This window comes from Desarmillaria tabescens (assembly GCF_030435595.1).
Source record: "Desarmillaria tabescens strain CCBAS 213 chromosome Unknown EV420scaffold_48, whole genome shotgun sequence".
NCBI classification, from domain to species: domain Eukaryota; kingdom Fungi; phylum Basidiomycota; class Agaricomycetes; order Agaricales; family Physalacriaceae; genus Desarmillaria; species Desarmillaria tabescens.
This window is the reverse complement of record NW_026848347.1, coordinates 37,372-62,039: the sequence shown is the minus strand read 5'-3', so window position 1 is coordinate 62,039 and position 24,668 is coordinate 37,372. Positions and strand designations below refer to the sequence as shown.

General features: G+C 49.1%; 8 protein-coding genes across 8 annotated transcripts; 3 read left to right on the top strand and 5 right to left on the bottom strand.

Annotated features, from left to right (window-relative positions):
* Nucleotides 1-1,701: 1,701 nt before the first annotated feature.
* On the top strand, nucleotides 1,702-2,646 carry EV420DRAFT_1648205 (uncharacterized protein; the record flags this gene model as incomplete). The annotated part of the gene is made up of 4 exons (XM_060478124.1): nucleotides 1,702-1,746; nucleotides 1,800-1,904; nucleotides 1,970-2,152; nucleotides 2,206-2,646. 4 exons carry the CDS (start codon nucleotides 1,702-1,704, stop codon nucleotides 2,644-2,646), a joined length of 774 nt encoding a protein of 257 aa, XP_060325613.1.
* Nucleotides 2,647-4,039: 1,393 nt separating this feature from the next.
* EV420DRAFT_1276927 (uncharacterized protein) lies at nucleotides 4,040-5,131 on the bottom strand (the record flags this gene model as incomplete). Its single annotated transcript, XM_060467990.1, has 2 exons — nucleotides 4,040-4,661; nucleotides 4,719-5,131. The coding sequence occupies 2 exons, from the start codon at nucleotides 5,129-5,131 to the stop codon at nucleotides 4,040-4,042; spliced, it is 1,035 nt and encodes a 344-aa protein (XP_060325612.1).
* Nucleotides 5,132-6,109: 978 nt separating this feature from the next.
* EV420DRAFT_1570926 (60S ribosomal protein L44) lies at nucleotides 6,110-7,099 on the bottom strand. Its single transcript, XM_060474302.1, has 6 exons — nucleotides 6,958-7,099; nucleotides 6,890-6,903; nucleotides 6,799-6,829; nucleotides 6,625-6,745; nucleotides 6,485-6,570; nucleotides 6,110-6,425 (listed from the first exon to the last, which is right to left on the bottom strand). Exons 1-6 carry the CDS (start codon nucleotides 6,972-6,974, stop codon nucleotides 6,317-6,319), a joined length of 378 nt encoding a protein of 125 aa, XP_060325611.1. The 5' UTR covers nucleotides 6,975-7,099; the 3' UTR covers nucleotides 6,110-6,316.
* A 2,169-nt stretch (nucleotides 7,100-9,268) lies between these two features.
* Nucleotides 9,269-13,560, top strand: EV420DRAFT_1570916 (hydroxymethylglutaryl-CoA reductase). Its single transcript, XM_060474301.1, has 9 exons — nucleotides 9,269-9,370; nucleotides 9,426-9,777; nucleotides 9,832-10,022; nucleotides 10,045-10,247; nucleotides 10,293-10,834; nucleotides 10,927-11,139; nucleotides 11,196-12,084; nucleotides 12,140-12,992; nucleotides 13,044-13,560. The coding sequence occupies exons 2-9, from the start codon at nucleotides 9,469-9,471 to the stop codon at nucleotides 13,468-13,470; spliced, it is 3,627 nt and encodes a 1,208-aa protein (XP_060325610.1). The 5' UTR covers nucleotides 9,269-9,370; nucleotides 9,426-9,468; the 3' UTR covers nucleotides 13,471-13,560.
* An 85-nt stretch (nucleotides 13,561-13,645) lies between these two features.
* On the top strand, nucleotides 13,646-14,987 carry EV420DRAFT_1648201 (uncharacterized protein; the record flags this gene model as incomplete). Its single annotated transcript, XM_060478123.1, has 3 exons — nucleotides 13,646-13,880; nucleotides 13,910-14,539; nucleotides 14,596-14,987. The coding sequence occupies 3 exons, from the start codon at nucleotides 13,646-13,648 to the stop codon at nucleotides 14,985-14,987; spliced, it is 1,257 nt and encodes a 418-aa protein (XP_060325609.1).
* A 785-nt stretch (nucleotides 14,988-15,772) lies between these two features.
* On the bottom strand, nucleotides 15,773-18,637 carry EV420DRAFT_1570913 (uncharacterized protein). The gene is made up of 11 exons (XM_060474300.1): nucleotides 18,501-18,637; nucleotides 18,185-18,437; nucleotides 18,074-18,131; nucleotides 17,653-18,016; nucleotides 17,041-17,596; nucleotides 16,926-16,981; nucleotides 16,790-16,864; nucleotides 16,618-16,740; nucleotides 16,207-16,569; nucleotides 16,050-16,158; nucleotides 15,773-15,987 (listed from the first exon to the last, which is right to left on the bottom strand). The coding sequence occupies exons 2-11, from the start codon at nucleotides 18,392-18,394 to the stop codon at nucleotides 15,889-15,891; spliced, it is 2,013 nt and encodes a 670-aa protein (XP_060325608.1). The 5' UTR covers nucleotides 18,395-18,437; nucleotides 18,501-18,637; the 3' UTR covers nucleotides 15,773-15,888.
* A 12-nt stretch (nucleotides 18,638-18,649) lies between these two features.
* Nucleotides 18,650-20,476, bottom strand: EV420DRAFT_909099 (uncharacterized protein). The gene is made up of 4 exons (XM_060483953.1): nucleotides 20,114-20,476; nucleotides 19,557-20,061; nucleotides 19,117-19,491; nucleotides 18,650-19,065 (listed from the first exon to the last, which is right to left on the bottom strand). The coding sequence occupies exons 1-4, from the start codon at nucleotides 20,224-20,226 to the stop codon at nucleotides 18,949-18,951; spliced, it is 1,110 nt and encodes a 369-aa protein (XP_060325607.1). The 5' UTR covers nucleotides 20,227-20,476; the 3' UTR covers nucleotides 18,650-18,948.
* A 1,377-nt stretch (nucleotides 20,477-21,853) lies between these two features.
* EV420DRAFT_909076 (uncharacterized protein) lies at nucleotides 21,854-23,746 on the bottom strand. The gene is made up of 6 exons (XM_060483952.1): nucleotides 23,296-23,746; nucleotides 23,105-23,243; nucleotides 22,889-23,047; nucleotides 22,648-22,834; nucleotides 22,205-22,594; nucleotides 21,854-22,151 (listed from the first exon to the last, which is right to left on the bottom strand). The coding sequence occupies exons 1-6, from the start codon at nucleotides 23,571-23,573 to the stop codon at nucleotides 21,982-21,984; spliced, it is 1,323 nt and encodes a 440-aa protein (XP_060325606.1). The 5' UTR covers nucleotides 23,574-23,746; the 3' UTR covers nucleotides 21,854-21,981.
* Nucleotides 23,747-24,668: the final 922 nt, after the last annotated feature.

Genomic DNA, 24,668 nt, shown 5'->3' with positions numbered 1-24,668 from the left:
TACGCTGCTCTCCTTCTGCAGGCGTTTTCTGTCTGCCCAAGCCTATGGGTCCAAGGCCTGCACCGGCTTGACATCGGACCAATATTCTCTCAGACACGGCTGATCGTGGTTCGTGGTGGTTGAGTACACCGTCTCCCTTGCGCACGACACCGGTACGAGACGTGTAAATTTAGGGACAGCTACTACGGGACACCATAAATATCGTAGGGCAACTAAGACTCTCACGAAGACGAAGATCAAAGAAACGGAGAGAATTGCGAGGTCCAAAGAAAAGCTATAAGAGGTCAATGAAAATACGCCAATAAGATCAACAAAGCACTTACGAAGAATGCAAGATGCACTCAAGAGCTACTTGATGACTTTGGAAGTTCTTAACTCTCATCGTGTCTCCGTGCAGATAAGCGACGTATTGAGATGCCATTGTGCCTGCTATCCCAATTGCTCCCTGTTATTCTCCCGCACCTTCCTAGCTCGTCATCGATTTACCCAACACACTCACTGCAGTGGCTGGTGCGTTTTGATGGCGTAAACAGGATTCTAAAGCGTTTCAATTTCAGCTTCAGTTTTTACGCCCTGGTTTTGAGTGCTGTAAAACGAAAAGTAATCTCAATTCCATTGTTCTATAGGGGAAAGGTTTTTCATACCGCTTTGCAGACGGCCTTTTCAGGAGTGACAAAAGCTTCGCTAAAACAAAACCTTTCAAAGTTTCGTTTCTTACGATCTAAAATAGCCTAGCCTCTGCTGCGACCCTAGCATCCACCGTGCGCTTTATCCACAAAGGGCGGCCCTATACCCTTCTGTATTCTGTTACCGTTGCCGTCAAGCTCTTGCATGCCACTTGTTCCTGCCGGTGCTCTCATGGTTGATAACCCTGCATTTTTAGTCGGTTTCGTGCATTGTTGCGGTGGGCGACTTATACCCGATCTACGCGTCGCAAAGAAGCTAGGACACTTTCAACCGTGTTGAATAGCGTCCCTGGCAAGTTTTCGCATTTTCATATATTTCAAATCCTGACTACCTGTTGCCTATCTGTCAAGAGAATTTTAGAGAGAAAGAATAAGGGTCACGCACGTATGATTATCCTTCAAGTTCCAAGCGTTTCAAGAGACAAAAGCCATTAAGAAGTAGATACGACTTTCGCGACTATATAATAGACTATAATAGAGACGGCTTTGCGTTGCTTGCGGCCATGACATGCTGTGCTGAAGAAGACTACATCATACAAATTGGGAGTGGGGTTTGGGTGGGTACAACGTCGTACTTGAGAAAATTCAGGTTCGTGTTGACGTCCACGTGCACCTCGGCTTCACGTGAAAATACCGGCGCGATCCTCCGATTCAGCTGTAGAAATTCCACCAAGCATGGATGGGCGTTCTCCTATGTCCGAGCAGTAGTACTTACTCGTGTAGACCACAATCGGATCAGGCGGTCGGTGTCCATGGCTCCCATCTTAGCGACGATTCTTATTGATCTCACCAAACTTGTACCCTTTTTCCCGAGGCTTCTTGAAACCATAATAGGCTCCGAATACCGTAACGCCTACTTATTACTTCATTTTGGCTGCCACTGCTGGACTTTGGTGCCTCTTCAAATTCCCCCCCCTCTATAAATGCACTTAAAGGCTCTTGTATCGCGCGCTATCTTTACTACATTCTAATTCTACCCAATCCTACCCACTCATTGCTCTGTCCAAGTTCTCCGATGAAGGCCAAATTCCAAACTCTATTGCTTAGAATTAACACAAAGGTGCGTGCATTGTATAATTTCCTTCTCGTCTTGTCCAAAGCTTTGCACCGTAGAAATCTAACAATTATCATGACGAAGTCGACTGTTCATCGACATGTACCATCACACCTACGCTGGCGCATTACATACCTCCCCCAGACATAGAAACGGTCGCCGAGGTAAGTGCGGTTGTGACTGCTCGTATTTACGATAGTTGCATAATTCACCAATACCCGTCATTTAGCCTCTTGAAGAACCTCGACCATCGCCTCCTCCGTCTAGGCTGACTTTCCTCGCGATCTGGGATCCCGAGTCTCAGCATTACACGCTCCCTTTCATTCCTCAAGAACCATTAGGATGGCACGAAGACGAAGGTTTCTTCGATACATGTAACCTAATAGGCCATCCAGAATGTCAGCCGCAGTTGGTCAGAATCCATTTCACCTCAAATTGTTCATATTTCCGACAAATTACCCCCAGCATTCCCGTTTCTCCACTTCCACCACCTCAACGTCAAATTACATCGAGGTGTCGGAGCCTCAGACGCCACAGGCATTTATGAATGTGAACGGCGACCAGCCAATCGCGCAACCGACTCCGCGACACCCCGAGATATCCCGGCCTTTCCTCCTCCTTCCATCTCCTCCACGGGAAGATCATTCAAGCGCCTCCGAATCCCTCGTGTCTACCCTCACTCGTAGATCGAACTCATCGCGCACCAATCTCTCCCCGCGTTCACACTTCTCAGGATACAGCCGAAAGGCTTCTTCCGCATCATCTCCACCTTCATGTCCATCCTCTCCGTCTCTTTCACCCCTGGGATTTCTCAAGCGGAAGGCGACTCAGTCTCGGGAGGCTGAGGATGCTTGGGTGAATATAGATGTCGAGTGCGTCATTCGCGAACGTGTTGTTCACATATGACTTGGGATCGAGATTCAATGGTATATCGAGAGCCTTGAGGTGTGTACAATTAGTAATGGAACGCGTAGACCGCGACTGTTAATTATAATCCTATATGATTAGCCTAACACTCCTTCCTTCTGTATACGGACTTCATAATTCATCTGCATCGTTCTCTTTCCGCGTGTGTGTTGGGAATTCATGACGCATTGTAGATGTGAAAGTAGATGGAAAGAGAATGGGCATCAGCTGTGATGATGATGAACAGGCGGGTAACCATACATGAGGGCCAAATGTGGAGCCTTTAGAGATTGTATTTCTCCATGATTTGAATCGCTTTGGCTATTTATTGAGACAATAGTACCGTTGGATATACTTCAAATCCATACCGAGCCGTCTTTGCATGTCCAAACAAAAGTGCTGGATCATGTCGAGTAATCAAACCGCGTCGAAGTTTCACACTGAAATCAACACTCCCACAAGCATGGCCTTGCTTCGACTTCCTCAGCCTAACCAATGTTGAGTATGAGCGGAGCATGGGTATCAACTGCATCGTGCCTATCAAAATTGAACATGAGGGTACATTCATCGCGACTGAATTCATCAATCGAAGCCTGCACGGCAAACTTTGCCTCCCTCATCACTGGGATAGGAACTTAGCGAAAACGGCTCGTGTATTTAATTTTGGTTTGATAGCAAGTAGTGACTCGACTTCGTCGTGGTTGCTCCCTCTTTTGAGAAAGACATATCATGTTCTCAGGGCTCGGGTTCAATTATCGCCATCCCCGAGAGATGGTCTGCCTTATCCAGCATTTTATTTCCAGACGAATGCCAAGAGGCCGTTCATGAAGGAGATTCCAAAGTTAAGATGCTCTATCGTTGTCATGAAGAACAGTTTACAGTTTACATACCCAACTTTAGACAAAAACGAGGCAGGGAATCTGCCAGGGAATCGCGGAGCATAAGAGCGTGCTCAGGAACTGGCAAGCCAAAGATCCCACGGCGCGATAGTATCTGCTAAATGACGTGAACCAAAGAAGTGACACATGAATCCAAAGCTTGTATCACCTAATATCCCATCATCGCTCTCAACCGGGTGTTGATGCGAGCCCAATTCACTTGCGCCTGGAGAAATAGACGCCCTACATTCAAGTTGGGTAATACATGGTTGATAGGCATCCATTCAACGCTCTATCCTTAGAAACCTGTACCAGAAACCTGCATAACAAACTCTTACCTATAAACCGGGCCGGGTATCTCGGTGATAGAGAGCCTGCCGCCGCAGAGCGAACGCTAGCGTATCATGGTACAACCTACTGTACAACAATCACTGCTATCATAAAATATATGTATACAACCGCGGTAGAGCCCGACTTACTTTAAATGTTGAATCTGACCAGGTAGATCTATCACTTCAATCTACATCTGATAAACTGTCGAAGGAGGAACTGCTCGATGTCTCCATAGCATCCCAGGAGCTTTCGGAGGAGCTGCTGTCTCCATCGTGGTCTTGGCCGTAAGACACTCCCGGGGAGGGCATCGGGGGAGAGGTCAGCGTTTGTTCCAGACTTCCGAAAATGAAGGTTGTGGAACTCCCGAAAGTAGGTGTAGAACCAAGCTTTGGGCGCTTGGTATCGGGATCCTCTTCCTCCTCCGCATCAAATGCCAAATCAACATCTCCACTCGCAGCAAGGTACTCTTGATCATCCACAAAGTCCTCCAAATCGACAGCCTTCCTCTTTCCTTTCGGGTCGCTCGAATACGAGCCAGCGTCATACCGGATAGTCTCCATGCTAGAGGTCTTTTTAAGGAGCCGCCTTTCCTCCTCCCTACCAATTTGTTCCCATCGCAAAAGCGTATCACGCTCCCTCTCATGTCGGAGGAACATCTCATCCCACAGCGTCGGCGGCGCTCCAGGCAACGAGGAACGGATAACCCACTCTGTATCGATCATCGCCATGCTAGTTGTATCCTTCCATTCTTGTTCGAGCGGACTGAAGAAAGCACTTCGGCGGGTTCCCTCATGGCTGAATCGCCTACGGTTGGCAGTTAATATCAGATTGATACAGCGAGACGAGATAAAGGAGACTTACTCTCGCGTGAACAATTTCAGCGCATGTGCTTTCAGCGGCGTCTGTAGTAGTGTAGCTTGAATGCGATGGCACTTGAGCTCATCGAACGCGTATTCCACGACAAGCTGCACAGCCTGTTGAGCATACCCGTACCCCCGGTGCTTCTCATGAAGGATCAGACCGATCCTGACTTCGCCCACCGCGTTCAGAGACTCATGATGAGGGGTGGAAAAGAGGTATATGAACCCAAGCGGCTCCTTGACATACAGAACAGGTGGGGAGTTCCAATCGGTATAACTTGGAGATGGATACGGCACTGGTCGCACGGATTCGGTCTGGGTGAACACCGGTCGCGCGTATTCGGTCGGCGTGAATGACGAGAATGGAGTGATTTTGTAGCTCAAGGTATCGTTCGGGTTTTCGGATACTGGCATATTGGACCCCGAGACCCAATTCCTGGTCCATTCGTTGCGCTCCTCTTTAATTTGTTTGCTGCTCCCTACAGTAAATGGGGCATCGGTTTTAGGAATCCTTCCAAAGGGTTTCACGCTTGACGTGCTGGAATCATCAGTATCGTCCCACCAAGGATCTCTGTCATCCACAACACGAGACGCCGGGGTAGGGGTAACTAACGTCTCCATAGACCCGCTGAATGGGTCAGAGGCCTTTCGCTTTGGCTGATTGACCTTATCCTGGAAAACCGATCGGTTAGCATCGAGCTTCAACACTGCACCTCGATGATTGACTTACACTACCTTCCCTAGCTGGCTGATCATAAAGCGCTTGGGATCCAAAGCCAGTCGATTTTTTATGTTTTCTTCTACGGGCTTTCTTGGGCTTGAGGGGAGCCTGTGAGGGGGTTGAGCCAACAGGATATCGTGAATGTATCAGTCTACTTACCACTGCCGCCTCAGCGCTAGGTGGGTGTTCGACGGGCGGCTTGGTATCTTCGACATTTGTCAATATCGCATCCTAACAATAGTCAGATCTTGGGCCGATCCAGCAACAGCTAGAGAAACGTACTTGATTCACCTCAAGGGGAGGGTCGGGCTGTTGTTCCTGCCTGACGATTAGCCCGAACCAAAGGGCGCTTCCCATCAAGTCCAAGACGTCTTTGAAAGTAGCTGCCTCGACACAGCATAGCTGTTGCTCCTCGAAGAGACCAGTCAGATACTCCAGATGGTCATCATATCCGCTAAGACCATCAACTAAGAGGATATCGTTAGTCGAGAAATGCCTCATGGTAGTGGTTCGAGGCAAGTAGAATAAGCGCCTGAACACGTTCTTACCTGATAGCGGGAGTACATCATGTGTCGCCGTGGCGCCGAATGAAATCTCTAGAGTCACATCCAGGCTTCCCACAACCGATAAAAATTTGAGTCAATGTGATAAAACACAGCAAACGGAACAGCATCCAGACTGCCTTGTACAGCCATAAGACAAATGAGCAGAGACACACAAAAATCGAGTCAGCGAGTACCAATTGATGGCACTACCTCGGGTAACCTTAATTCACACAGGTGAGTGTCATGTAGAGCATATCTCATATTGCGCTTATGTCGTAGCAGTATGATAGGTGGAAATGCAGAGAAAAGAATACAACGACAGCGTAACACTCACTACAACGATGGGGGCAGGTTAGAATATGACAAGTAAATCACAGAACAGACGACACGTACGAAAGTGAGGGCAGCACCCTTTGTCTTCTTCTCACCACCAAGCTCGAAGCTGCAGAGCAAATGATTATCAACGGGCTGCCTAAATTAATGATCAAGGAAGCTACGCACTGTTTGCAACGCTTCAAAGTTAGTTGCATTTTGTACTTGCACACAGTGCACTCCAGCCGTAGCACAACTTTCTTCGTCGTTTTGGCCTAATCAACAACATCAACGCCGCCCCCATCCATGACTGAGCTGGAATAGCGCACCTTCTTGTGGAAGACGGGCTTGGTCTGACCACCATAACCGGATTGCTTTCGGTCGTAACGACGCTTTCCCTGTGCGAAGATGGAATCCTTGCCCTTCTTGTATTGGGTCACCTTATGAGGCCTAAGGTAAACACTAAGCACATAGTGGATCCCAGGCCATTCAAGTCAACGTACGTGTGTTTCTTGCATGTTTTGCCCTTGCAGTCTGTTCCATAAATTCCATTGGTATCCCGACGGTCGATAGTGCGATAAAAGGGCTACTCACATGTCCTCCGTGTCCTATAAACTGAATCAGCATCTTCCCGACAAAGAAAGGTAAAAGATTAGACTCACTTGGGAATATTGACCATCTTGCTGGCGACGACGACTAAGATATTGACGGGGCTTGTATATTCTGTCCCGTGCGACTGTCCGGCGATTGCCGAGTGCCGGCTACTGTATAGTTTCGACGGTTAGGTTAAAGCTCCGCTTCGGCCCGACTCTGACCACGTGCCTAACATCTGACTTGTCAAAGTCGAACACCAAGTGGTACGACCAAAAACTGGTTCCATCCTGAATCTATGGTCCCACTTTCTTGTAGAGATAATTCTCATGGACTCTGCAGGTGACCAGACATGCACTGCGCCAATTTTTGCTTCCACCGTCATGCCTGCGGCAGGAGTGGAGAATGAATCACTATCGGAATGATACATCCAACATTGGAAGTTACTTATCATTTTCCGGTATGGCGATGTGCATTCGATTAACGGTAACAATTCACACTAAGACCCAGCGGTTCCAGCGGTCCTCAGGCTTCTCATATCCCGGATATCTAACATTCTTCTAATTGTCAAGGTGCCGGTGAGAAACGGAGATGGGGCGCGTAGCCTATACCCACTTCACTCGGACGCGCTTATTGAAGTCACTTATCCAGAGCGCTGCTATTGAGTACCGGTACGGTGTGCCGGGTGCATAATGAACCTTCTTTCTTATATTAAACCTTCCTATTGGCACGGGTCACCTCTCCTAGAAATAAGTATCTAATAATGTGAAGTCCTGAACGTATTCTTACCGACAGACACGAGCAAGCGGCCAATCCGGTACATTCTCCGTATGTTACGGGGACGAATCATTGCTTGCTGAGCAATTGAGATCTCGTCGACTCGGGGGTTAATCATCATCTCACCTAACATCTGTTTGAGTCGCATGAGTCAACATACCGACCATTCTTACAGATAAATCCCGCCGAGTGTTGCGGAGGCAAGCTTTTCTATCCACCGTACGCGTAGGTATTAAACAAGGTAGTAGGGTAAATATTTCATGCGTTGTTATGGCCATGGCTCCCGCGAAGTGTTACCGGGAAATACGGACCCGTAGGTAAAATATCGCTATAATTTGGTCCATCGGGCTGACACAGTATTACAGTGATAGTCGAGACTACATCGAGGTTAATGTGTTCAGATGCACTGTCTGTCTAGGTCCACACTGCATGCATGATAGTCGACGAGCCCCCGCGAAGCCTCACGCTGGTATCTTGTGACCCGAACGTGAAATATGTGGCTCATCATTCCTACACATTATGGAGACGGCCAGTCGAGACTATACTTTCGCATTCACCGTCTGCCTAGATATGATGTGCAGAGTCGCACGAGTGCACGCACAGGTATTTTTCCGTTGACCCTTGCTGTAGTTCCTGTACCTGCACGTTTTCTCCCATGGATGGCCACGACCCAAGGAAATTCACGGTAGACAGATAGGACGGCAGTTTTCTCAACCGAAGAGCGTTTGACAGAGTAAGCACGAGATGAGATTCGGAGATGATTGTTGCACTGGTAACAATAAGCCCGAAAGAAAGTTAGCATCCACAACTGCTCCAGGTCCCGAGTAGAGTGGACGTGCGCTCATCATATAACCATTCCAAATGGCGGTGTGTTCTAAATCATTGATACATGGCGCCAATGTCAGAACCCGAGCTCGAGATAGTATCTCTTGCGAGATTAGAGACTGATAGGACTCCAGAAGGTACAACAGTATCATGATGAAGATCCACAACAATCCTGATGTCTTGAACGTGGGGTCTGGAGAGGCGACTGGGGGGATTACCTTTATTGAGCGGAACAGAGTAAACGTGGTAGCACGATAATGGTTGCCGGGGTTTGATGACCAAAGGCGCCGGAAAACACTACTCAAAGAGGTAGTAACTGAACGATAACCCAATCCGAAGGCAAAGGCGGGATGATAAGTTAGCGATCGATGTTATCGGAGGGGAAATGAAGGTGGTTTAAACCTTTAGTCTCCTCGAACATATTGAATGAAGCTTACAGGAATAGGTGCAGTTGCAGCCAGGAAGTAATTGACGACAATGCAGCTCACCGTTAATAAATTACGCCTACCAGTCTGTCTCGCAAAACAAAAAGGAACAAGAGGCAACAATGGATACAACGTCTGTTTCAGCAACGTTTCGGAATAAAATACGGAGAACGGATGGAGATGAATGACAGTATCTGAGACAAGATTGGTTGCAGGCAGGATCGGTAGCAGCTTGAATCCCGCTCAGGGACAGGCTCCTCCATGGGGATACAATAGGGAGGGTCCCGGCAGGGTGATCGGGGTCCCTATACAGTCCATATTCCATAAAAGTTTGCCTGATCGTACCACCGCTCTCCACTGCTCTCCGTCTCCTTGCACTGTGCTCTTCTCCCTTTCCCTTCGTTTCGCCTGGGAGGGCCTCTCTCAGCATCGCCGTTTTTTATCTGTGTCATCCATAGTAAGTATTCCTTTGCTTTCTTGCCCAACACCGTTGACACTATGCGGCCGTACAGATATATATTCAACATATAGCTCGACCAGTATAATCTAACCAAAATGCGCGCCATACTGAGGCCATTCGTTATTCATGCAGCCTATTCTCCCATCGAAACTATCGTTTTCTTTTCTATTGTCGGTACTCTCGCCTACTTCCATGTTCTCTCTGCCATTAAGCACTCGGCTTTCTTCGCGACGACGAATCCAATCACCCTTCGTCCGTCGCATGCTCGTTACACGCAGCAAGAATGGGTCAACGTACGGGAGCACGCCTGGTACCATGCTAAAACAACCACGGATAGTTCCATAATACCCGTCGAGCTACAACAGATCGTGTTCTCTCTCGACTCGGTACAGAAAAGCAAAGACGTGAGTGCGCAATTTTTTCCGAGCCAAGCATCGTCCGTGACCCTGTTTTTACAGGCCGTTCCAGGCTCCATTTCGCTTGATATGTCACCCCTGCCCGAATCCGTGTACAACATGTCGAAATTTACTCATGATGCCCTGCCAACTTCTTCCGGGCGCAAGTACGGCTCTCTCTGTCATCGAACATCCATTTCAGCGACAAATAACTCCTCTTCCGATGTTCCGACGTGCTTCTCTGCGATCACCTCGTCTCCACGGTCGTTCACTCAGACATTGTCGTTTTACTCCCGGAGCTAAGGAGGAGTTCATGAACGCTTTTTCGCGCTTTGCAAAGTCGGCCGTTGACGAGCATGGAGTACGCTTTGAGCTGGAAACACGGGAGCAGGAGACCATTGGAGACATGAAGAGTAGCAAATGGGTCGCGTATGCTGCACGCGCGTTTGTTATGCGATTCTGGGACCTCGCAAAGGTTCGTCCTTCTCCTGCACGTCGCCTTTCTCTACTGACCATTTCCCCAGAAGGCCGACTCGTAGACATCATTCTGATCCTCATTGGCTACGTCCTAATGCATGCGACATTCCTTATACTTGTTTCACGCTCTCGCCAACTCGGATCAAGCTTCTGGTTGCCTTCCGGAATCGTTTCCTCGTCTGTTCTCGCCCTTCTCCTTTCTCTTCCGATAGCTATGTGGCTTCGCATCCCCATGGACCCCGTCGCCCTATCGGAAGCCCTTCCATTCCTTGTCTGTACCGTCGGTTTCGACAAACCCATTCGCCTGGCCCGTGCTGTGTTCAGGCACCCACATCTTACTAGCCCAGTTGGAGGTGCGAGCGCTGGCGGCCAGCTGAAACCGTCTGGAGAAGTGATCCTTGAATCTCTTACCAAGGTATACTATCCCATCATCCGGGATTACATACTCGAGATCGCCGTGCTCGTCGTTGGCGCTTACAGTCGAGTCAGCGGCCTACGCGAAGTATGCGCCTTGGCGGCTCTCATCCTGGGCTTGGATTGTCTCCTCTTGTGCACCTACTTGGCTTCGATATTGTGCATCATGATCGAGGTGAGATTCGTTTTCCTTTTCTGGTCCTACTGCCTTATTGTCTTCCCTTTCCATTTCACATTTACTTATCTTGTTGTTTTTTCTCCGTTCAGGTCCACCGGATAAGAACAGTCCGCGCTTTATCAACCTCCAAAACGCCTTCTGTCGTCATGGCTGATGGGACACCGAAAAACCGCGTCTGCGGGGAAGCGCCCAGGTTGGCTCAGCGAGTCTCTTCTATGGTTCTTGGTGTTAAGGGTTCAGCGCGTGGCAAGAAGGAGGAGAAACAAGCCGATAGCCCCGTTGCGCGGTTGAAGCTCCTTCTGGTAAGTCTCTTTTGTCTCTTCGTTATCTGGATGGTTCGCTGATCTTATCTTGGTAGATTGCTACTTTCCTGACGCTTCACATCCTGAACCTCTGCGCTCCGTTGACGCCGACCAGAGTCAGCACGCACACCGTTCCCACCTCCGTGAGGAAAGTCGACATCACAACTCCGGAGATCCGACATGCTTTGGGCGCCTTGGTCGAGGCTGAGCAGGTCGACAATGCCTATGTCGATGAGGAAACCAGCGTGTTCGTCAAAGTCTATCCGCCAGTTCATGTCCGAGTGATTCCCCCTGCGCAACTCCTCGCCTCCGCCATCCCGACATCCGATGCTACGATCGTTCACCGAACAACTTCAGAAATGGTGGAGAGCTTCATGTCGTCTTGGTCACGTTTGGTCGGCGATCCTCTTCTGTCCAAGTGGATTGTCGTCGTGCTCGCTCTGAGCATCAGCTTGAACGGATACCTGCTAAAGGCGATTGGTGCTGGTTTGGCTGGGAAGGGTCCTGCGTCGAGAAGTGGTGGTGTTCGGTTTACCAGTGAGGACAGCGAGGGCAAGGTTGCGGAAACACATGAGGTCACGATCAAACCTGCTGCGCCCGTTGTGCGACCACGCCCAGCAGCTACGTTCACGCTTGATGATGTCGATAAGATCCTGAAAGCTCGTAACTTGACGGTGCCTTCCCGGCCGACTTCTCCTCTCACCGATTCGCCTCAGTCATCTGACAGCGACGACTCTTCAGCCAACGACTTTGTTAGGCCCCTTGAGGAATGCATCGAGATCTTCGAGAATGGTCCACGTCCTTTGAGTCTGTCTTTGTCACTTCTCAATGATGAGGAGATCATCCTGTTGGCCCAGAATGGCAAGATCGCGGCGTACGCTTTGGAGAAGGTTCTCGGTAGCGAGGAGCTGGAAAGGGCAGTCCGGATTCGTCGGGCTTTGATCTGTACGTTCATCCATCCATTCATTATGTACTACTATTTCTAACTATAACCCACCAGCACGATCTTCAAGGATTCAGACATTGGAGACCTCGGACATCCCGATGAGCAATTATGATTGGTCCCGTGTCATTGGAGCGTGTTGTGAGAATGTTGTTGGATATATCCCGCTTCCATTGGGTATTGCCGGCCCGCTCAAAGTTGATGGCGTCCTGACTCCGATACCTATGGCCACGGCGGAGGGCACTCTCGTCGCGTCAACTTCGCGTGGTGCTAAGGCTCTCAACGCTGGTGGAGGTGTTACTACCGTACTCACGCAAGACGGCATGACTCGTGGACCCGCGATTGATTTCCCCTCTATCGTTAACGCTGCCGAAGCCAAACTCTGGATTGATTCGCCTGAGGGATTCGCTACTATCAAGGAAGCCTTTGAGTCTACGTCGCGGTTCGCCAAGCTCAAGAGCCTCAAGACTGCTATGGCTGGCCGGACGCTGTATGTGCGATTCATGACGGCCACTGGTGATGCTATGGGCATGAATATGATTTCCAAGGGTACCGAAAAGGGACTGGAGGTTATGCAGAAGCGATTCCCGGAGATGGTCGTCCTAGCGCTTTCGGGCAACTACTGCACGGACAAGAAGGCGGCTGCTATTAATTGGATCGAGGGCCGTGGTAAGAGTGTGGTCGCGGAGGCTGTCATTCCCGGGAAGATTGTTCAGAGTGTGTTGAAGACCACGGTGGAGGCGCTGTGCAATTTGAACACGAAGAAGAACTTGATTGGGAGCGCGATGGCGGGTTCGATTGGTGGATTTAATGCCCATGCGGCAAATATTTTGACTGCGATATTTTTGGCTACTGGACAGGATCCAGCACAGAACGTGGAGAGTTCGAATTGTATGACTCTCATGGAACCGTAAGTGATTACGCTTTTGAGTTCGTTCTTGTTTGCTAATAACGCGTTTAGGACTAATAATGGTCAAGATCTACTTATGACTGTCTCAATGCCCTGTATCGAGGTGGGAACCGTTGGTGGAGGCACCGTTCTGGCCCCCCAACAAGCTGTCCTCGAGTTGCTGGGTGTCAAGGGCGCTCACCCGACAAACCCCGGTCAGAACGCCCAGACCCTCGCACGGATCATCGCTGCTTCGGTCATGGCTGGCGAGCTCTCCCTCATGAGTGCACTCGCCGCTGGACACCTCGTTCGCGCCCACCTCGCCCACAACCGATCACAGGCCAACACGCCTGTGAGCTCACGACCTGTGACGCCTGGACCGAACACTGAACATTCTGCACAATTGGTACCCAAATTGCTGAAAGGGCTTGCATTCAGTCCCTTGACGCCTTCATCTTCAACATCATCATTACCACCATATTCATTAGAGAAGCCGTGATGCATTTTGTGTATATTATTATAACCCTGGATTAATCACTATTTACAATTACAATTGGATTGTATCATTTAAATAAATAAATACAGAACATTCAATTTTGCTACTAGATGTATACGGTTCTCGGGTCGGATATTGAGAGGTTATGGGTCCATGTAGGTCCTGGAACCGAATAACGATGCCTTCTGAGGCAGACAGGTCCAAACAGAGCCAGGTCATTGACCATCACGTCCGATTCAGTGCATGGCCGCCAGCCTCCCCCAAGAACTCATCGATGCCATCGTCGACTACATCTGGGACGACAAGCCAAGCCTCTCCTGCTGCGCAGCGGTATGCCGGGCCTTCAGAGCTCGCAGCAGGTCCCTCTTATTCTCATCAATCGTCCTATCGAACGCTGCGACCTGTCGTCGCCTGTACCACGACATACTGACAGCCTTCCCAGACGTCGCGTCCCTTGTCCATAGGTTGGAAATCGTGGATCCCATTCCGAAAGACCCCAGGCACCACCTCGACGACACCTGGATCGCCTCGAGCAAGTGGCTCCCTGCGATTATCCAGCTGCTCTCGCCTCATTTGCGCCATATGGCCTTGACCAGCGAGGGCTACCATTACCAGAACCACGACTTTACGCACGTATTCCATTGGCGCAAGGCCACGGCGGAGCTGAAGGGCGCCCTCCTTGGCGCGTTCCTGTCGAAGGATATGGTTTCTGTCGAGTTGTCGGGGGTTGTCATTGATTCGTGCCAGAGTCTGTTTGAGCTCTTTGTGGGGTCGCCGGTGAAGACTTTAGCTTTGCCATTGTTTTGGCATGCTATTCCAGGGTGTGTTATCAGGCCGCCAGTCCCACCGCCACACTTGCGGCCACAACCACATTCGTTGTCGGTCCGGCTGAGTGACTGTTTCGTCAATTATATGCTCAGTCCATATGCTGCTCTCGATATCTGTCACGTCAGAGATCTGACACTCAAAGTGCCGGGAAACTTCTCTCCAGAGATCAGGCCCGCCGCGACGAAGCTGTTTTTGACCATGGGAAATACCGTGGAAAAGTTGGTGGTCGAGGAGAACATCTACTGTGCGTCCATTTTATTTCATTTCGGGCACTTTCCGTTAACTTTTCAGTTTGCACAGTCGGGGACATTCCAGAGGTTTTCCAATTGACGCATTGCCAGAACCTGAAAGTCGTACAGTTCATCACCACGGTCTACACGATGGACAATTCGTATTGGACGTACCTATCTAGGATGCTTGAGACGATTGCCCCGGACAATCATATGGAAGAGGTCCTGATTAAAGCGGACCTTTACAGCACGGGAAATTCGGGCAACGTATCAGAGTGGCTCGACTGGGGGGATTTAGACGAGATATTAACGCAACCGCGCATGTCTTATCTCAAATCGGTTAGGATCGAGCTCAGTATCTGGGGCCAAGTGAATAATCATGTTGACGACTGGGTGCGAAAAGGATTGCCTGCTCTCCAGAAGAATGGTGTACATGTCAAGATGCAGTCTTTAAGTAGATGAGGGCTGATCCGTCATTTCCCCAGTGAGTCGTTGATCCCATGCCAGGTTGAATGCATGTTTACACATTGAGGGCAGTCATATATGGAGACCGGAGATTTTAACCCTGTATTTTGATCGAGTCGACCCGGATTTTGAAATCGACTGCAGGGAGATCGTTTGGGATCTCATTGGTAAGGGTTTCGGCCTGCTTTATCTTGACACAAATGGGACTGATTCATTCTTAAGTATTAGCTCGCTGTGAATTGTGTTATGTACGACTAACGATACCCCTTATACCTTCACGAAAATGACATCCGATTGCAATATGACATTTAGCATTTCTCAACGACAGACACGTGTAGAACGCTTGCAGCTGCCTGACATCTCACAACATCTCCGGTTGCTAGTCGGATGCAGCGGTGGAGATTAAGTCGCACGACCTCATCTCCGCAAAAGTCGCGCGCAGACCTCATGGTAATTTCGATGACATCTACGTGCTCCATGTCGGAGCGCACTATATACCCCAACTAGACCTGAGTGCAGATTTTTATCAGTCGTGGTCCTGCCCAATCTTTCAGGGAAAAGCGCTACTAGACTGTCTATTTACTTCCGCCAGGTTTCCGCGGAAGCAAGTTTTCAAACATGATCGATCGTGATTGGCGCGATCGACAAACGAGCCTGAGGCATCTCTGCTGGATCATGTGGGAGTTCCGAACGCTTACTGCGCAATACTGGAACATCATGGTAGCAAACATGCTTTCCGTGAACTCTTTCATGCGTCTATGAAAATTTCATGTAGTCACAGTTTTTAGCATGCATTCATCCTCCCCATGACCTACCGATAGGAGCCTAGACACTATACGGAAGAATGAATAAGCCTCAAAGCGGTCGTACATTCACTCGATATACACAGGGTATACAATTATTCATCATACCATAGATCCATCTGGGTCTTATCCTCGTAAAATTTCAGGACACTCGCGACCTCCTCACCCTTAAGGTATCTATTTGAGAGCATGGTCTGTAAGTAAACGCACGATCAGCTCCTCCAGCTCAAACGCCCTAATAACACAGTTAACGTACCATAAGCCAATACCTTAACGCCTTCCATCCCGCTGCTTTATGTATCATCAACCAATATTCATCCACAAACTCAGTGATACCCCGACAGTAATTCGCTATAAACGTGCTCCTATATGACTATTTAGCACGACACTAAAAAGCGAACTAGCACTTATACCGATTTAGAAGTATCCACCTCGCCCACAAAGCATGCATCACCTTGTGCTCATCTCTGATATCATCGCTCTCAAAGATCTCATCCTCCCTCTCGATGACAGACCACGCCAAGACCCCAAACGGCCGCATGTCAAGCATCTGGAGCAGGTCAAACACGCGGGGACCCCCGGGACGGCATGAGTACAGGTTATCCGGGAGGTATGGTGGCTGCGCGGCGGGACCTAGCATCCGGTCAGGTGGTGGTGGAGTGCATGATCTATTCGGGCGCTTTGCGACTCGGGGGATTACACTGGGTGTGGATGATGGTCGGAAAATGGGTTGGAACATCTTCATCTTCTGGAGTGTGGAGGCTGGCGTCATTGACCTGGAGATATGGGATTAACAGGGGCATTCTACAGGAACTTTGACGCACCGAAGAGAGGTTGTCGTTGCTACGGGTCTGGTTTGAGGTGTAACTGGATGCCCAACAGTTGGCCTGAGTAGACCTTCATCGGGAAGGGAAGGCTCAGCGCGCAGGTTGGGTTCACGCTGAACTCTGTTCGATATGAATGAGATGTTTACTCGCGAATAGAAAATTAGCGTACTGAAGCTCGTGAGTCTCTTCTGTGGGAGGTTCATTCTCAATGGTATCTTGTGCGGGATATTGTATAGACGGAGGCCTTATCACGCCCACACAATTACAATGAGAATATGTTCAAGGTGCAGGAAAGAGGGACATACGGTGATGCGGGTATAGCTGGTATCGTCACTTCCAATCGCCATCGTGGTCCTACACGCTATCAAGAACCAAAAGTAAGCACAGGAAAATCAGACAAGCTTAAGAGTTCATGAGTACCTGAACACTACTAAGGCTAAACTCCCTCTCCCATTTGACCTCCAGCTCGGGATGGTCCCACGTCAGATGACAAGCCAACTGCTCCTGGTTATCGAATGCACCGTGAAGCTCGCATACGGGGCAGAGCCAGTCAGTTACGTGCGTTGTGCAGGTCCTCTCAGCTGAAGGACAGTCGTACACCAGGGTGATGTGCGGTTTGCTCGACGGCCGCTGTAGACCGTACCCACGCAGATGGCATTGATTCCGGAAGCCCCTTCGGAGACTCCTACGCAGGAAAGGCAGTCTCGACGTGTCCTGCATCCGGAGGGTTGTAAAATAGTGTGCCTGGAGGGCTTCGAGTAGTTCAGGCTCAGGTATGGCGTGCGTCTCCTTGTCTTGTTCCTGGGTGTTGTCTACATATTCCAGTTCGTCGTCATCGCTGGTTGGTGTCGGTTCTGCCTCGGATTCAGAGGGCGGAGACGCTGAGAGCTCGAGATCAGAGTCCGGTGACGCAGCCTCGTCTTCGTCACTATCAGAAAGTATCTCAACTACGTCCTTTTTGCGCGCAGCTTTCGTGCTATGTACAAGAATGTTGTCAGATTTGATCATCTGAAGGAAGGGAAAAATCCGCACCCAAGCTGAGGTTGAGTGGGGTTGCGAGCGTTAACAATATTCATACCGGGGCCAAGAAAGAACACCTCTCGATCCCTGCTCTTGACTGAGTGAGGCATCGCAAAGGTCTGCTTTCGGGACGGCGTGATGATAGACCGTCGCTGAAGTGTCGATCTTACAGCTGCTCTTGCTAACCTTTCTTCATCTTGGACAGCCCACTGTTCAAGTGGTGTGTAAGGCTGCTTTCTAGCAGCTTGGTTCTCGGGTATACGAGATTCGGCTGGGGGAATTGGGGAAGAAGGGAGTTTTCTATGGACTTGGTGTCTCATGCGCCATGGCGTCTCGTCAGGTCGAGGAAACGCGGAGGAGGGAGCCTTTCGAGCGACTTTTGTTCAACTTTGTCAGCAGGTAATCAAAATACCCAACAGAGATTAACGCCTACCTGATGGGGCTCTATCGTCAGGGCGAGGAAAGGGCCTGGAAATGTTCGCCCGTTCCACCTAATACATCACTAGAGTCAGCTCGCATTAGTCGAACAAGCCAAGAACCTCACTTGACTTGAAGTTTTACGCGCGAATTTCACAGCAGCTTGTTCAGGGTAACGCGTTTGATTGATATTACGATTCACTGGCATATCATTGGCTTGTTTTCGAGCCGTTTTAGAAGCTTCTGCTCGCTGAGATGAGCTAGAGGGCCCATAGCGACTGGGACCTGGAATTGAATCCGGCTCAAAGGGATGGTAAGGGCGCGCGCGACCTGCCATCTCACGAGAGAATTGGATTATTTACACTCCCGATCAAGATAAACTGTTGATCGATACGGATAAGCTTAGTTGTTGAACGACGCGTTACAGTGGGATCACAACTTACCAACGCGAAGAATTATCGAGTGAAACGGACAGTTCCACTGGTAATTAAAATGCTGGAATGTTGGTTTTGGACAGAATGAGGAGAGCCGGTTTCCGACGTGTAGAACTTCCAGGAATAAGCGCTGAGAAAAGACAGGGAAAGACGCGCACGTGACATTAACAGGAGAAACGCGTTATTTGTTTTTATTCCCACGCGTCGATTGAATTAAAATATAAGTGAACGAAGCGAACGACAGCTGTATCTACAATCAAAATACGGAGCAAAAGGTGTAAAATAAAGGGGATAATATCGCATCATGAAAGATGTAAGTAACTAAGGGTCAGGGGGTAAATTGTACTCCATTTGATAAGAAATAAAGAGATGATAATGAAAATTTAAGAATATGTAAGTACCAAAGGAAATCATACTAGTTCGTAACTTCATGGCGGAAAAAGTTTACGTATAAGACTCACTCTATATCGTCATCTTTCGGAGGGGGCGTAGGTGATTCCCGTGGTTGTTCCACGGCCTTCCCCTTACCTTTACCTTTACTGCGGCTTCGCTTTGGATTAAATCTCGACCATGCCTGGAGTTCCTGATGAGCAAAAAGAACTACATTGAAGATAAATAGAAGTACCCTGCCAGTTGACTTGTCCATCTCCACCCCAGTGGCATCGGCAATGTCAGGCCGCTCAAGTTCGAAGAAATCATCAACCTCTCCTTCCTCTCCTTCTTCGTCGGCACCAGCAGGGCTTGGATCGACGAAAGGATTGTCGTCTTCCTGCTGCTTCTTTGCACGCTTGCCTCCAAGGAAGGGATTGGAAGTTTTCTTCGACGACAAACGCTGCCGGAAAGAAAGTTGCCTCCTTACGCCCGGCGGAAGCCACCCGCGCTTACGCATCTGCTCCACTTCTTGGTCCTGCGCTGGTTCAGGTGGAGGAGTATTATGCGCTCGTGGAATAGTTGCAGGCGGAAGGAAGTAGGAGAGGATACCCGTTTTAAAAATCGAAGGCTGCAACAAAAGATTCAGCGTCAGCCGGTCTTTATTCAAGTAGGACATGAGCGCACCTAACGTACTTTGTTCGAGGCATCGCCCTCCTCTGCGTCATGTGGGCGAAGCTCCTCGGCCTCGTCGGTGTTAATGTCTCTGAGTTCCTTCTTCGGTGGCGCTGCCACGGTCTTGATGCGATTAATTAATCCATTAAACCAGCCGCCACCTTGTTTCTTCTCCGTCTTCTCTTTCTGTGGGTGCAATATTTTGCTTCCCATACTACGGAGACTCCTCCCGTCGGACTCCTCTTTCCTGTCGACACCGTCACGGATATCTATCGTCGTGACAACGCCCTCCCGGAGCCTCTCTTCGAAGAAAGTCCGGACTAAGACGCTCTGCAATGATCCGTCAGCTTTGAAAGAGCGAATTTTGCACCAGTTTCCTGACGAAGCTGGGTGCTCGACGAATATACGAAGAGCCATGGGGCGTAAATTAAGGGTATGGATTTCCAAGGCCCGCGAAAGGGAATCATAAGACATAGAGGACACCTCTGTGGGCGGCAAAGAAAAGGAACGAGACCATCCATGACGCCTGAACAAAATAGCATCAGCGGCGCATTTTCGAGGTGGAAGACGTGGCGTACATGGCGACACAATTGAGGTTGCCCTCTACATGTCCATCGTGCTTCCCGATAGTAGATTGTTGGGAATGTTGAGAGCTAAAATTTGAGGGACTGGTGGGTGGAATATCCGCCATGATCAGTAAAGTAAGAGAATAAAAGAACGAACGAAAAATTTTAGGTCTGGATGCACTGTGGAGAAATAAAGGAAAGATACCAAAGGAGGGGCGCCTTGGGGGTTGTGATGATTCGGTTGTCAAGGCAGCGCAATTTCGAATTAGCACCCGTTAATCTTATCGCGTCCATCCCACCTAAGCCTCCGATCCTTCTCTTCTTCCTTCTTAGCTCTGCAGCCGTTCTTGGATCTGTTCCGGCGTCCTTCCTTGGCATTGAAGGCTGCCGCTCGTACAATTCTATACCCTGAACCGTCTGAGCCCACTTGGGACTGAAGACGCTTGCAGTTGCCAATATGATTGCGGGAGTCGCGGGAGCTAAAGTTAAAAAACCACGGTTAGTCCAAGATAACAGGTTCATTCGTACGATTATGGATGGAGGCGATGTTTCTTATACTTACTACTCGATCGCAGCATAAACCACCTTTCAGTTGATGTCCATCCGCTGAGTGTGCACCGTGTTCTTTGAGGGTTGCTCGAGTCTACCTGCAGATGTCATACCATGAATCAAGCTCCAAGAAAGCGCTCGACAGGCTCAATTTCTTGTTCAAGTTGATTCTCTAAGGGAGTCAGACGCGCTATGGGAGCCTTGACAGCCATAATAGTGAGCAATGGGCGAAAAAAATCGGACTGAATCAGAACAGTGAAATCCTGAAAAGTTTCTGTTTCGATCACATGATCTACCCCTCTTTCGATGAGCTCGCACACCGAGACACTACGCTTACTCCATCTCAACGTAAGGCTGATTACAGCTTCTCTACTGGACTGAGATCTCTGATTGGCACGATTCAACGAAAAACACACACTGGCAGCATACATCGGCACTATACAGTTGATGGCGGTAGTTGAAAACTATGGCTACCGAAAATACAAGATATATACAGGGTGCGGCTGTGGATATGCCTTCGAGGTTCATATGTCCTATAATAAGTTGTTAAGATGAGCATACTTGGTTCGATGCTTACATGTTCCTAGTAAGCAGCGACTCCATTAATTAGACGGAAACATCATTACGATACCTCTTTGTACCCATGACGCCGGCAGGGAAAGCTATCCGTGAAGAATTTCTGAAAGAAGAGCAAATCAGAACCGATTATGAAAGCGCCGTCGACCCACGTTCCGCAGAACCTTTGGATCCCGAAACACTCAGGCGATTTCGCTATCGTCACATCACACGTCCATCCATTTTTCGCAGCCATCGCAGCCCATAAATTCCTACTTCCCACCAGGAAACGACGTGGTCATTGGGTCCTTTCGGTGGCATGCCACCTCGTCTGTCAGATCTCCGAGACAGTCCGTGAACCTCCAGCGTGGTTTCGGAAGAGATATAAGGGTATTAAGGGCATTGACTTCGAGGTTCATTATGAGGACGACGAGGAGATGAATGGGCTGACTGAGTCGGGGCATACGTGTGCATGTCTTTTCCGATACATCTTTGTCCTTAAGAAACGCTAGGTCCTAGTCATGAATTCCGACCTAACATATTTTTTGACGGTCAATGAAAGATCGACTGACACCACCGTGAGTCCTCGAATGGCCTAGCTCATGTATGCCGACCAGGACATACTTAATCAAGGTCGTGTTTCCTTTCCACAGCTCTACCAATCTCAAAAGTCCAATCACTGAAAAGATACCAGATCTTGAACTAATTGCGCGACTCCATGTAAGGGGTCATTACAGTACATATTCACATACAGATACCTTGGAAGGAGTCCAAGTCTAGGAATCGAATATAGCACCAAACGCAAGCATTCCCCTGCTCCTCAGCCCATAAATAACCTTCTCCGTCAACTTCTGGTTCGAAATCACACAGACACACTCCGGCTTGAACTCATCCACCAGACGATGTGTGAGCTTGATAATATCAGGCTTCCCATGCTTCCGAGTATCTGCAGAAGCCGAAGCGTAAGCACGAATCTACACATGACGAAAGCATTCATACCATAGACAATCGCTCCAGGACTATTCTCCAATACCATATCAACCAACGGATCGCTGAACGTCGCACGCGTATTGGGAGCCATCCAGAACAGCTTGTGATCGATCTTCCCGCTCATGATGTGAGGCGTGAACGGTGCAATCCCGCTCCCCGTAGCGACGAATAGTACTCTTCGGAAGAGAGGCACGATCCTCAAGAGACCACACGTCGGCATGCCTCGTACCCATATCTCTTTCGGCGGGTTCGTGATCATCTCCGTAGACCAGTCTCCTGCTTGGGAGATGATGATAGAGAACCCAGTCTTTCCAGGGATGGCGATCGTGGCGAAACTGTGCCATTCATTCAATGGATCCGTAGAGAAACGTTGGAACGAGCCAGGTACTGGGTGTGGGCCTTTTGAAAGTAGCTAAGTAGAGGTAGAGATGTGCAACGAATGGTCGTCTTACCATAGTCAACAAACAGCTGCACGGCATGGTCAGAGAGTACGACACTCTGAACGGGGACCTTTTGCAGTTTCACCCAAGGAAGGATGAGAGAACAGCTCAGAACAATCATCAGCCAGAACGGAGCTGAGTGTACAAGAGCATTGCCAAGAGCCCTCTCGCCTTTGTGATCGTTCGTGAGCAAGACGACCTGCATTCATTATATTAACGCGACACTAAAGGCAAATAGGAACGTTGTCCTCACTTGTGACCACACCAGCGCAGTTGCAGTCCATCCCATGAATCGATGGATGCGTTCAAATGTGTCATGACGCTTCACACGAAGAGTAGGGTGGGCAAAGATGATGATGCTCGTCAAGAATGCCAGAATGATATACGTGAGTACGACCGTTGCAACTGAAGTCTAAAGTGAACCAAACCATCAGCGATCAAATGATGATGCATGGACATGATAGCTTACTCCTTTATTGTTAACAAGTTCCCTTGTAGCTTGAACTGCGAGAAGAATGAGCCAGACTGTACCGGAAACCGCTGCTCCAGAATGCACTCCTCCATTATGGTATACCCGTGCAGCAAGTTTACGAATCCAAAACGGCCACCTATTCAGCTTGTCAACACGACGCCAACAATTCAGAGAAAGAAACAACTCACGATTGAGGTACAGAACACGCGGCCGCAAACAGGGTATTGATGACCAACTCTTGTCGCATAAGAATTGCAATGAATAGATTAGAGACAGCCAGCAGCGCAACCTTTTGCGAATTGTACCCCCGAATCGCGTATGAAATGAAGATTCCCATGTTCGTGATGAATACCACAGAGAACAGGCGGCGGTAGATCGAGAACGCTTGCAAGCGCAAGTTACGCACAAGACGCGGCTGCACCTTTTCTGGCACCTCGTCGTTCTCGTACCCGTCCCATGGGTTCATCTGCTTCTCGTCGGCGAGCTTGGACGAGGTCCTCGAGACTACGGTCTCAGCGGGACTATGAGGGAGCGAGGTGTTACTGGAGGATTGCTCTTTGCTTATGCTGATGAGAGTGAAGAGTTACACTGAAGAACGAGCGTTTTTATGTGAATCCGTATTCCGAATCGGTCGATCATCGTAGCCCTGCTGCAAAGCGTGAGCTTGGCAATCATCCATACGGTGTGGAGGTGAGTTCGGCACCGGTAGTTGTAGAGGGTCGAGAGCATCTTTGAGGCTTGTGGATAAAAATTATGATTTTGATCTGCATAAGTTGTTTTTGATGACAATTTTCCTGAGACTAATATATTTGTCAATGAAAGCCGGTACAGGTCCTTGGCTCTCTGGAAACGACCTTGGACACTGTATAAGCGGGACTCACCTCTTCACTGTATCCATTAATCCAAGTATAGAACTGGGTTGGAGCCAATGTCGCGCCATATCCAAACTTGATTGCGAAGACGCCAATCTCTGAGTTACACAACCAAAATCTAGGGTTAACAGCCATCACAAATGCAATCGTGCGCCGAAAATCAAGGCGCTTCTACAGCGGCACAGTGAATCCTAAACGGTAGTGGCCAAGATGATGGTGGTAAAGAAGAACGCGTCTCGCCTCGATAAGTTCTTCAAGCTAGGGCTCCGATCAATCCGTTTGACGTGATTGTGATCCCGCTGATGTTGCTGATATTCAATTTTGCAGCCTCGCGCACACATTCTTCATGTAGACGTCAGCCAAGCCCGACACGTATACCTGTAGGTCAAGGATGAGTACACACACATATATATAGGCATCCGCCTCTGAGGGAGAAGCACGTACGCTCACAGAGCATTCAGAGAAACGGTGAAGGAGACAATGATTCGTGTATCCGTCCAAATTGACTGGATATCCAAGTTCCGTTTCGGAGACCCGATCATGCGTAATATCATCTAATATCATTCTACGCAGTAACCGGGCCGAGAACGTTGTAACATGAGCTCGCATTGACAAGAGGCGGGAAACAGTCAAAAAAATGACTGGGTATTTGTCCTGAAGAAAACGGTGCGATGTGTATACATGCGTAT